Source organism: Ascaphus truei, unplaced genomic scaffold (assembly GCF_040206685.1).
Source record: "Ascaphus truei isolate aAscTru1 unplaced genomic scaffold, aAscTru1.hap1 HAP1_SCAFFOLD_311, whole genome shotgun sequence".
NCBI lineage: Eukaryota > Metazoa > Chordata > Amphibia > Anura > Ascaphidae > Ascaphus > Ascaphus truei.
In genome coordinates this window covers 236,011-248,976 of record NW_027456082.1, presented here as the reverse complement: position 1 = coordinate 248,976, position 12,966 = coordinate 236,011, and the positions used below count along the sequence as shown (strand labels likewise).

At 60.3% G+C, this 12,966-nt stretch overlaps 1 protein-coding gene across 1 annotated transcript in view; it reads right to left on the bottom strand.

Moving 5' to 3' along the window:
* The window catches only part of LOC142483238 (uncharacterized), a 71,857-nt gene extending 59,532 nt beyond the window's left edge, over window positions 1-12,325 (bottom strand). Inside the window, exons 1-2 of the mRNA XM_075583301.1 lie at window positions 12,310-12,325; window positions 11,648-11,734 (exon numbers count right to left, since the gene is read on the bottom strand). Coding sequence (XP_075439416.1) covers window positions 11,648-11,734; window positions 12,310-12,325 — 103 coding nt within the window. The remainder of the gene's footprint in view (window positions 1-11,647; window positions 11,735-12,309) is intronic.
* Between the last annotated feature and the right edge of the window lie 641 nt (window positions 12,326-12,966).

The following is a 12,966-nucleotide window of genomic DNA, read 5'->3' as shown; positions in this document are numbered from 1 at the left end:
ACTTCATATTGTTTGCGCCTTTCTGTCACCTTCACTTGTGCACTTTGCAGGAAGCCCTCACATGTCCCTGAGCTGAAGCAGTTCTGTAAGGAGGGATGGGTCAAAATTCCTCAGACCCGATGTGAGAGACTGACCCGCGGTTACAGGACACGCGCAGGTGAAGTCACTGCTGCTCAGGGGGGCGCCAGCAGGTACTGAAGGTAACGGGGGCGCCGCCAGGTACTGAACCTAACTGGGGCGCTACCGGGTACTGAATCTAATGGGGGCTCCGCCAGGTACTGAATGTAACAGGGGCGCCAGCAGGTACTGAATGTAACGGGGGCGCCGCCAGGTACTGAACCTAACTGGGGCGCCACCAGGTACTGAATCTAATGGGGGCGCCACCAGGTACTGAATGTAACAGGGGCGCCAGCAGGTACTGAATGTAACGGGGGCGCCGCCAGGTACTGAACCTAACTGGGGTGCCACCAGGTACTGAATCTAATGGGGGCGCCGCCAGGTACTGAATGTAACGGGAGCACCGCCAGGTACTGAATCTAATGGGGGCGCCAGCAGGTACTGAATGTAACGGGGGCGCCAGCAGGTACTGAATGTAACGGGTCACAGAGCAGGGAGCACAGGGAGTCACAGAGCAGGGAGCATAGGGAGTCAAAGAGCAGGGGGCACAGGAAGTCAGAGCAGGGAGCACAGGGAGTCACAGAGCAGGGAGCACAGGGAGTCACAGAGCAGGGGGCACAGGAAGTCACAGAGCAGGGAGCACAGGGAGTCACAGAGCAGGGAGCACAGGGAGTCACAGAGCAGGGGGCACAGGAAGTCACAGAGCAGGGAGCACAGGGAGTCACAGAGCAGGGAGCACAGGGAGTCACAGAGCAGGGGGCACAGGGAGTCACAGAGCAGGGAGCACAGGGAGTCACAGAGCAGGGAGCACAGGGAGTCACAGAGCAGGGAGTCACAGAGCAGGGGGCACAGGGAGTCACAAAGCAGGGAGCACAGGGAGTCACAGAGCATGGAGCACAGGGAGTCACAGAGCAGGGAGCACAGGGAGTCACAGAGCAGGGGGCACAGGGAGTCACAGAGCAGGGGGCACAGGGAGTCACTGAGCAGGGGGCACAGGAAGTCACAGAGCAGGGAGCACAGGGAGTCACAGAGCAGGGAGCACAGGGAGTCACAGAGCAGGGGGCACAGGGAGTCACAGAGCAGGGGGCACAGGGAGTCACAGAGCAGGGGGCACAGGAAGTCACAGAGCAGGGAGCACAGGGAGTCACAGAGCAGGGAGTCACAGAGCAGGGGGCACAGGGAGTCACAGAGCAGGGAGCACAGGGAGTCACAGAGCATGGAGCACAGGGAGTTACAGAGCAGGGAGCACAGGGAGTCACAGAGCAGGGAGCACAGGGAGTCACAGAGCAGGGGGCACAGGGAGTCACAGAGCAGGGGGCACAGGGAGTCACAGAGCAGGGGGCACAGGGAGTCACAGAGCAGGGGGCACAGGAAGTCACAGAGCAGGGAGCACAGGGAGTCACAGAGCAGGGAGTCACGGAGCAGGGGGCACAGGGAGTCACAGAGCAGGGAGCACAGGGAGTCACAGAGCATGGAGCACAGGGAGTCACAGAGCAGGGAGCACAGGGAGTCACAGAGCAGGGAGCACAGGGAGTCAGAGCAGGGAGCACAGGGAGTCACAGAGCAGGGGGCACAGGGAGTCACAGAGCAGGGAGCACAGGGAGTCACAGAGCAGGGGGCACAGGGAGTCACAGAGCAGGGGGCACAGGGAGTCACAGAGCAGGGGGCACAGGAAGTCACAGAGCAGGGAGCACAGGGAGTCACAGAGCAGGGAGTCACAGAGCAGGGGGCACAGGGAGTCACAGAGCAGGGGGCACAGGGAGTCACAGAGCAGGGGGCACAGGGAGTCACAGAGCAGGGGGCACAGGAAGTCACAGAGCAGGGGGCACAGGGAGTCACAGAGCAGGGAGTCACAGAGCAGGGAGCACAGGGAGTCACAGAGCAGGGGGCACAGGGAGTCACAGAGCAGGGGGCACAGGGAGTCACAGAGCAGGGGGCACAGGAAGTCATAGAGCAGGGAGCACAGGGAGTCACAGAGCAGGGAGTCACAGAGCAGGGGGCACAGGGAGTCACAGAGCAGGGAGCACAGGGAGTCACAGAGCATGGAGCACAGGGAGTCACAGAGCAGGGAGCACAGGGAGTCACAGAGCAGGGAGCACAGGGAGTCACAGAGCAGGGGGCACAGGGAGTCACAGAGCAGGGGGCACAGGGAGTCACAGAGCAGGGGGCACAGGAAGTCACAGAGCAGGGAGCACAGGGAGTCACAGAGCAGGGAGTCACAGAGCAGGGGGCACAGGGAGTCACAGAGCAGGGAGCACAGGGAGTCACAGAGCATGGAGCACAGGAAGTCACAGAGCAGGGAGCACAGGGAGTCACAGAGCAGGGAGCACAGGGAGTCACAGAGCAGAGAGCACAGGGAGTCACAGAGCAGGGGGCACAGGAAGTCACAGAGCAGGGAGCACAGGGAGTCACAGAGCAGGGAGCACAGGGAGTCACAGAGCAGGGAGCACAGGGAGTCACAGAGCAGGGAGCACAGGGAGTCACAGAGCAGGGAGCACAGGGAGTCACAGAGCAGGGGGCACAGGGAGTCACAGAGCAGGGAGCACAGGGAGTCACAGAGCAGGGGGCACAGGAAGTCACAGAGCAGGGAGCACAGGGAGTCACAGAGCAGGGAGTCACAGAGCAGGGAGCACAGGGAGTCACAGAGCAGGGGGCACAGGGAGTGAGAGCAGGGGGCACAGGGAGAGACAGGACAGGGAGCACAAGGAGTCATAGAGCAGGGGGCACGGAGTCAAGCAGCAGGGAGTCACAGAGCAGGGAGCACAGGGAGTCAGAGCAGGGAGCACAGGGAGTCACAGAGCAGGGGGCACAGGGAGTCACAGAGCAGGGAGCACAGGGAATCAGAGCATGGAGCACAGGGAGTCACAGAGCAGGGAGCACAGGGAGTCAGAGCAGGGAGCACAGGGAGTCACAGAGCAGGGGGCACAGGGAGTCACAGAGCAGGGAGCACAGGGAGTCACAGAGCAGGGGGCACAGGGAGTCACAGAGCAGGGAGCACAGGGAGTCACAGAGCAGGGGGCACAGGAAGTCACAGAGCAGAGGGCACAGGAAGTCACAGAGCAGGGAGCACAGGGAGTCACAGAGCAGGGAGCACAGGGAGTCACAGAGCAGGGGGCACAGGGAGTCACAGAGCAGGGAGCACAGGGAGTCACAGAGCAGGGGGCACGGAGTCACAGAGCAGGGGGCACAGGAAGTCACAGAGCAGGGAGCACAGGGAGTCAGAGCAGGGGGCACAGGGAGAGACAGGACGGGGAGTCACAGAGCAAGGGGCACAGGGAGTCACAGAGCAGGGGGCACAGGGAGTCACAGAGCAGGAGGCACAGAGAGTCACAGAGCAGGGAGCACAGTGAGTGACAGAGCAGGGGGCACAAGGTGTCACAGGACACGCGCAGGTGAAGTCATTGCTGCTCAGGGGGGCGCCAGCAGGTACTGAATATAACGGTGGCGCCGCCAGGTACTGAACCTAACTGGGGCGCCACCAGGTACTGAATCTAATGGGGGCGCCACCAGGTACTGAATGTAACAGGGGCGCCAGCAGGTACTGAATGTAACGGGGGCGCCGCCAGGTACTGAACCTAACTGGGGCGCCACCAGGTACTGAATCTAATGGGGGCGCCACCAGGTACTGAATGTAACAGGGGCGCCAGCAGGTACTGAATGTAACGGGGGCGCCGCCAGGTACTGAACCTAACTGGGGTGCCACCAGGTACTGAATCTAATGGGGGCGCCGCCAGGTACTGAATGTAACGGGAGCACCGCCAGGTACTGAATCTAATGGGGGCGCCAGCAGGTACTGAATGTAACGGGGGCGCCAGCAGGTACTGAATGTAACGGGTCACAGAGCAGGGAGCACAGGGAATCACAGAGCAGGGAGCATAGGGAGTCAAAGAGCAGGGGGCACAGGAAGTCAGAGCAGGGAGCACAGGGAGTCACAGAGCAGGGAGCACAGGGAGTCACAGAGCAGGGGGCACAGGAAGTCACAGAGCAGGGAGCACAGGGAGTCACAGAGCAGGGAGCACAGGGAGTCACAGCAGGGGGCACAGGGAGTCACAGAGCAGGGAGCACAGGGAGTCACAGAGCAGGGAGCACAGGGAGTCACAGAGCAGGGAGTCACAGAGCAGGGGGCACAGGGAGTCACAAAGCAGGGAGCACAGGGAGTCACAGAGCATGGAGCACAGGGAGTCACAGAGCAGGGAGCACAGGGAGTCACAGAGCAGGGGGCACAGGGAGTCACAGAGCAGGGGGCACAGGGAGTCACAGAGCAGGGGGCACAGGAAGTCACAGAGCAGGGAGCACAGGGAGTCACAGAGCAGGGAGCACAGGGAGTCACAGAGCAGGGGGCACAGGGAGTCACAGAGCAGGGGGCACAGGGAGTCACAGAGCAGGGGGCACAGGAAGTCACAGAGCAGGGAGCACAGGGAGTCACAGAGCAGGGAGTCACAGAGCAGGGGGCACAGGGAGTCACAGAGCAGGGAGCACAGGGAGTCACAGAGCATGGAGCACAGGGAGTTACAGAGCAGGGAGCACAGGGAGTCACAGAGCAGGGAGCACGGAGTCACAGAGCAGGGGGCACAGGGAGTCACAGAGCAGGGGGCACAGGGAGTCACAGAGCAGGGGGCACAGGGAGTCACAGAGCAGGGGGCACAGGAAGTCACAGAGCAGGGAGCACAGGGAGGGACAGAGCAGGGAGTCACGGAGCAGGGGGCACAGGGAGTCACAGAGCAGGGAGCACAGGGAGTCACAGAGCATGGAGCACAGGGAGTCACAGAGCAGGGAGCACAGGGAGTCACAGAGCAGGGAGCACAGGGAGTCACAGAGCAGGGGGCACAGGGAGTCACAGAGCAGGGGGCACAGGGAGTCACAGAGCAGGGGGCACAGGAAGTCACAGAGCAGGGAGCACAGGGAGTCACAGAGCAGGGAGTCACAGAGCAGGGGGCACAGGGAGTCACAGAGCAGGGGGCACAGGGAGTCACAGAGCAGGGGGCACAGGGAGTCACAGAGCAGGGGGCACAGGAAGTCACAGAGCAGGGGGCACAGGGAGTCACAGAGCAGGGAGTCACAGAGCATGGAGCACAGGGAGTCACAGAGCAGGGAGCACAGGGAGTCACAGAGCAGAGAGCACAGGGAGTCACAGAGCAGGGGGCACAGGAAGTCACAGAGCAGGGAGCACAGGGAGTCACAGAGCAGGGAGCACAGGGAGTCACAGAGCAGGGAGCACAGGGAGTCACAGAGCAGGGAGCACAGGGAGTCACAGAGCAGGGAGCACAGGGAGTCACAGAGCAGGGGGCACAGGGAGTCACTGAGCAGGGAGCACAGGGAGTCACAGAGCAGGGGGCACAGGAAGTCACAGAGCAGGGAGCACAGGGAGTCACAGAGCAGGGAGCACAGGGAGTCACAGAGCAGGGAGCACAGGGAGTCACAGAGCAGGGGGCACAGGGAGTGAGAGCAGGGGGCACAGGGAGAGACAGGACAGGGAGCACAAGGAGTCATAGAGCAGGGGGCACGGAGTCAAGCAGCAGGGAGTCACAGAGCAGGGAGCACAGGGAGTCAGAGCAGGGAGCACAGGGAGTCACAGAGCAGGGGGCACAGGGAGTCACAGAGCAGGGAGCACAGGGAGTCAGAGCATGGAGCACAGGGAGTTACAGAGCAGGGAGCACAGGGAGTCAGAGCAGGGAGCACAGGGAGTCACAGAGCAGGGGGCACAGGGAGTCACAGAGCAGGGAGCACAGGGAGTCACAGAGCAGGGGGCACAGGGAGTCACAGAGCAGGGAGCACAGGGAGTCACAGAGCAGGGGGCACAGGAAGTCACAGAGCAGAGGGCACAGGAAGTCACAGAGCAGGGAGCACAGGGAGTCACAGAGCAGGGAGCACAGGGAGTCACAGAGCAGGGGGCACAGGGAGTCACAGAGCAGGGAGCACAGGGAGTCACAGAGCAGGGGGCACGGAGTCACAGAGCAGGGGGCACAGGAAGTCACAGAACAGGGAGCACAGGGAGTCAGAGCAGGGGGCACAGGGAGGGACAGGACGGGGAGTCACAGAGCAGGGGGCACAGGGAGTCACAGAGCAGGGGGCACAGGGAGTCACAGAGCAGGAGGCACAGAGAGTCACAGAGCAGGGAGCACAGTGAGTGACAGAGCAGGGGGCACAAGGTGTCACAGAGCAGGGAGCACAGGGAGTCACAGAGCAGGGAGCACAGGGAGTCACAGAGCAGGGGGCACAGGAAGTCACAGAGCAGGGAGCACAGGGAGTCACAAAGCAGGGAGCACAGGGAGTCACAGAGCAGGGAGCACAGGGAGTCACAGAGCAGGGGGCACAGGGAGTCAGAGCAGGGGGCACAGGGAGAGACAGGGCTGGGAGCACAAGGAGTCATAGAGCAGGGGGCACGGAGTCAAGCAGCAGGGAGTCACAGAGCAGGGAGCACAGGGAGTCACAGAGCAGGGGGCACAGGGAGTCACAGAGCAGGGAGCACAGGGAGTCACAGAGCAGGGGGCACAGGGAGTCACAGAGCAGGGGGCACAGGAAGTCACAGAGCAGAGGGCACAGGAAGTCACAGAGCAGGGAGCACAGGGAGTCACAGAGCAGGGAGCACAGGGAGTCACAGAGCAGGGGGCACAGGGAGTCACAGAGCAGGGAGCACAGGGAGTCACAGAGCAGAGGGCACAGGGAGTCAGAGCAGGGTTCACAGGGAGAGACAGGGCAGGGAGCACAAGGAGTCATAGAGCAGGGGGCACGGAGTCAAGCAGCAGGGAGTCACAGAGCAGGGGGCACAGGGAGTCACAGAGCAGGAGGCACAGAGAGTCACAGAGCAGGGAGCACAGTGAGTGACAGAGCAGGGGGCACAAGGTGTCACAGAGCAGGGAGCACAGGGAGTCACAGAGCAGGGAGCACAGGGAGTCACAGAGCAGGGGGCACAGGGAGTCACAGAGCAGGGAGCACAGGGAGTCACAGAGCAGGGGGCACAGGAAGTCACAGAGCAGGGAGCACAGGGAGTCACAGAGCAGGGAGCACAGGGAGTCACAGAGCAGGGGGCACAGGGAGTCAGAGCAGGGGGCACAGGGAGAGACAGGGCAGGGAGCACAAGGAGTCATAGAGCAGGGGGCACGGAGTCAAGCAGCAGGGAGTCACAGAGCAGGGAGCACAGGGAGTCAGAGCAGGGAGCACAGGGAGTCACAGAGCAGGGAGCACAGGGATTCACAAAGCAGGGAGCACAGGGAGTCAGAGCATGGAGCACAGGGATTCACAGAGCAGGGAGCACAGGGAGTCAGAGCAGGGAGCACAGGGAGTCACAGAGCAGGGGGCACAGGGAGTCACAGAGCAGGGAGCACAGGGAGTCACAGAGCAGGGGGCACAGGGAGTCACAGAGCAGGGAGCACAGGGAGTCACAGAGCAGGGGGCACAGGAAGTCACAGAGCAGAGGGCACAGGAAGTCAGAGAGCAGGGAGCACAGGGAGTCACAGAGCATGGAGCACAGGGAGTCACAGAGCAGGGGGCACGGAGTCACAGAGCAGGGGGCACAGGAAGTCACAGAGCAGGGAGCACAGGGAGTCAGAGCAGGGGGCACAGGGAGAGACAGGACAGGGAGCACAGGGAGTCACAGAGCAGGGGGCACAGGGAGTCACAGAGCAGGAGGCACAGAGAGTCACAGAGCAGGGAGCACAGTGAGTGACAGAGCAGGGGGCACAAGGTGTCACAGAGCAGGGGGCACAGGGAGTCACAGAGCAGGGAGCACAGGGCATCACAGAGCAGGGAGCACAGGGCGTCACAGAGCAGGGGTCACAGGGAGTCACATAGCAGGGGGCACAGGGAGACACAGAGCAGGGAGCACAGGGAGTCACAGAGCAGGGAGCACAGGGAGTCACAGAGCAGGGGTCACAGGGAGTCACATAGCAGGGGGCACAGGGAGTAACAGAGCAGGGAGCACAGGGAGTCACAGAGGAGGGAGCACAGGGAGTCACAGAGCAGGGAGCACAGGAAGTCACAGAGCAGGGAGCACAGGGGGTCACAGAGCAGGGAGCACAGGGAGTCACAGAGCAGGGAGCACAGGGAGTCACAGAGCAGGGAGCACAGGGAGTCACAGAGCAGGGAGCACAGGGAGTCACAGAGCAGGGAGCACAGGGAGTGACAGAGCAGGGGGCAAAGGGAGTCACAGAGCAGGGAGCACAGGGAGTGACAGAGCAGGGGGCACAGGGAGTCACAGAGCAGGGGGCACAGGGAGCACAGGGAGTCACAGAGCGTCACAGGGAGTCACAGAGCAGGGGGCACAGGGGGCACAGGGAGTCACAGAGCAGGGAGCACAGGGAGTCACAGAGCGGGGAGCACAGGGAGTCACAGAGCAGGGAGCACAGGGAGTCACAGAGCAGGGAGCACAGGGAGTCACAGAGCAGGGGTCACAGGGAGTCACATAGCAGGGGGCACAGGGAGTCACAGAGCAGGGAGCACAGGGAGTCACAGAGCAGGGAGCACAGGGAGTCACAGAGCAGGGGTCACAGGGAGTCACATAGCAGGGGGCACAGGGAGTCACAGAGCAGGGGGCACACGGAGCACAGGGAGTCACAGAGCGTCACAGGGAGTCACAGAGCAGGGGGCACAGGGAGTCACAGAGCAGGGAGCACAGGGAGTCACAGCAGGAGGCACAGGGAGTCACAGAGCTGGGGGCACAGGTTGTCACAGAGCAGGGAGCACAGGGAGTCACAGAGCAGGGAGCACATGGAGTCACAGAGCAGGGAGCACAGGGAGTCACAGAGCAGGGGTCACAGGGAGTCACATAGCAGGGGGCACAGGGAGTCACAGAGCAGGGAGCACAGGGAGTCACAGAGCAGGGAGCACAGGGAGTCACAGAGCATGGGTCACAGGGAGTCACATAGCAGGGGGCACAGGGAGTCACAGAGCAGGGAGCACAGGGAGTCACAGAGCAGGGAGCACAGTGAGTCACAGAGCATGGAGCAGGGAGCACAGTGAGTCACAGAGCAGGGAGCACAGGGAGTCACAGAGCAGGGAGCAGGGAGTCACAGAGCAGGGAGCACAGGGAGTCACAGAGCAGGGAGCACAGGGAGTCACAGAGCAGGGAGCACAGGAAGTCACAGAGCAGGGAGCACAGGGAGTCACAGAGCAGGAAGCACAGGGAGTCACAGAGCAGGGAGCACAGGGAGTCACAGAGCAGGGAGCACAGGGAGTCACAGAGCTGGGGGCACAGGGAGTCACAGAGCAGGGAGCACAGGGAGTCACAGAGCAGGGAGCACAGGGAGTCACAGAGCAGGGGGCACAGGGAGTCACAGAGCAGGGAGCACAGGGTGTCACAGAGCAGGGAGCACAGGGAGTCACAGAGCAGGGAGCACAGGGAGTCACAGAGCAGGGAGCACAGGGAGTCACAGAGCAGGGAGCACAGGGAATCACAGAGCTGGGGGCACAGGGAGTCACAGAGCAGGGAGCACAGGGAGTCACAGAGCAGGGAACACAGGGAGTCACAGAGCAGGGAGCACAGGGAGTCACAGAGCAGGGAGCACAGGGAGTCACAGAGCAGGGAGCACAGGGAGTCACAGAGCAGGGAGCACAGGGAATCACAGAGCTGGGGGCACAGGGAGTCACAGAGCAGGGAGCACAGGGAGTCACAGAGCAGGGGCACAGGGAGTCACAGAGCAGGGGGCACAGGGAGTCACAGAGCAGGGAGCACAGGGAGTCACAGAGCAGGGGGCACAGGGACTCACAGGGAAAGAGTGAGAAAGGCTGGAGAGGGCGTTTCTCAGTGACTGGTTGTTAATATAAAACTACTGTAGTAGCAGCCAGGAGCCGGTAAAGCTCGCGATGAGCATCACAGAGATGCGAGCGCACGCCGCCTCCGTTCGAGGTTTAGCGCTGCGGCGATTTCATGCCGCAGCGATGAGGGGGACGTTACAGCACGTCACAGAGATGCCAGGTGTGCGATGTGATGGATAAAGGGGACAGAGAGCGTGCATCGGGGAGAGAAGTGAATGACCCCGTTACTGTACACGCGTATCTGTGTTCCTGATACACGCGCGCTCATTCCCTTCACCGAAGCTACCATTACGCCCGAGATAAAGGTAATAAAAGCCCGCAAGCAGGAAATAAACCGTTCTCTCCGCGTGATTTAAAGGCTGCTCAGCTTGTTCCCCTTCTAATATTACAATAACGTTATTTCATAAAGCGCTTTCCGCCCAGTGAGACTCGCAGCACATAGGAATGTTACAGGCACAGGTCCCTGCCCCGCAGAGCTTACACTCTATGTGTTTGGTGCCTGAGGCACAGGGAGATAAAGTGACTTGCCCAAGGTCACAAGGAGCCGACACCAGGAGAACAGATCGATCGTCAACTAGGCTAATTACTTATCATTGTGTGGATCCATTGTCAGGATCCCACCCCAGAGGCGGCTGCACTAATGTCAGGATCCCACCCCAGAGGCTGGTGCACTAATGTCAGGCTCCCACCCCAGAGGCGGCCGCACTAATGTCAGGCTCCCACCCCAGAGGCGGCTGCACTAATGTCAGGATCCCACTCCAGAGGCGGCTGCACTAATGTCAGGATCCCACCCCAGAGACGGCTGCACTAATGTCAGGCTCCCACCCCAGAGACGCTGCACTAATGTCAAGCTCCCACCCCAGAGACGGCCGCACTAATGTCAGATCCCACCCCAGAGGCGGCTGCACTAATGTCAGGATCCCACCCCAGAGGCTGGTGCACTAATGTCAGGCTCCCACCCCAGAGGCGGCCGCACTAATGTCAGGCTCCCACCCCAGAGGCGGCTGCACTATTGTCAGGATCCCACCCCAGAGACGCTGCACTAATGTCAGGCTCCCACCCCAGAGGCGGCTGCACTAATGTCAGGCTCCCACCCCAGAGGCGGCTGCACTAATGTCAGGATCCCACCCCAGAGGCGGCTGCACTAATGTCAGGATCCCACCCCAGAGGCGGCCGCTGCACTAATGTCAGGCTCCCACCCCAGAGGCGGCTGCACTATTGTCAGGATCCCACCCCAGAGGCGGCTGCACTAATGTCAGGATCCCACCCCAGAGGCGGCCGCTGCACTAATGTCAGGCTCCCACCCCAGAGGCGGCTGCACTATTGTCAGGATCCCACCCCAGAGGCGGCTGCACTAATGTCAGGATCCCACCCCAGAGACGGCTGCACTAATGTAAGGATCCCACCCCAGAGGCGGCTGCACTAATGTCAGGCTCCCACCCCAGAGGCGGCTGCACTAATGTCAGGCTCCCACCCCAGAGGCGGCTGCACTAATGTCAGGATCCCACCCCAGAGGCGGCTGCACTAATGTCAGGATCCCACCCCAGAGACGACTGCACTAATGTCAGGCTCCCACCCCAGAGACGGCTGCACTAATGTCAGGCTCCCACCCCAGAGGCGGCTGCACTAATGTCAGGGTCCCACCCCAGAGGCGGCCGCACTAATATCAGGCTCCCACCCCAGAGGCGGCTGCACTAATATCAGGCTCCCACTTCAGCGGTTTCATCAATGTAAAGCCCCCTATAATAACCAGACTTAATCTCCGGGGGACACTTACCAGCTGCTAGAAGCACAAGACAGGCCAGCACCGCAGTGCCCGCGGCCTTCATGCTTGGGCGACTCTTGTAATATCCAAATAGAGTTTCTGCTCATTAAGAGAACGAGGTGTCAAAGAGGCCGTCTTTCCCAAGAATGGGGAAGCTGGGAACGACACCTCGCTGATATCAGCCTGATCTTTGTCCTGTCTGCACGGGCCCGGCCTGGGCCAGCGTCATCATTAGAAGCTAATACGCCCTCCAAGATTGGCAGGCGCCCTTTGGACGCAGGATAGATAACATATCGAAGATTGCTTGTCATGGTAATAAAGGATCCCGAGGCCGATGTGAAGGAGAGGGGGGAATATCACTGATTAAGCAGCCACGGTAGCTTTGAGAGAAAGTGACAGGAAGTGCGAGTTAGAAGGGGCGCCCATTATGTGGTTGCATTATGACTTTTTGACCCGGTAAGTCCACCAGCGGGTGGGACCACTAACATACTCACTTCATCCCCATTATTCAGAACCTTTTACCTCTCCTCAGTCTGTAGGGCCAATGACCCTTTAACCTCTCTGTCAGTCTGTAAGACCACTAACTGCTAAAACCATCCCCAGCCAATATGACCAGTAACCCCCATCCTGGGGCACGTCCGTAGAGGAATTGGGTACTTGATAGTTCATCTTACTACGGAACTTTTCCATCGTTGACACCTCAGCTAGAAGCTCTGTGACCTTATCTACTATAGTGTGTGCAGTAACATGGCTAGGGCCCACAACAGGTTTACATCCCACAGTAACCCCCCCACATCTCCTGGTCCCTCCCCGCAATGGAGTGTTTGTGGATGAAGGAGTGGTGCTGATAACAATGATGCTGAGTGTGAAGCAGCAGGGACATCGGTTCCGTTGCAGGAGGTCAGCTCCTTGTGACTATGGGATAGTCACTTTATCTCCCTGTGCTTCAGGCATTAAAAACTCACCGATTGTAAGCTGTACGCTGCAGTCTCTGTAACAATCCTATTTACCATGCTATAGCAGAAAAATGATGATCATTACATAGATATATGTTTAGATGTGTGGATGCATCGGTCTCATTCATTCTTTCACACACTGAGTACAGTTTTTCTGTAGGGCACTTTATTACAATAAAAATCATCACCTGTTCCTCCTCCTCGGACGCTACACACATTACGATGTCCATGTTGTTGTGGATGTTTCTGGCTTGGTGACTCCTGCCCTTCATGACTCCAGTTGGTCAGCAGTGTCATTACATACTAGTACGGAGACGTCACTTATACCTTCTCGTACACTTTGCACAATCAATGTACAATACCTCAATTGGTTGT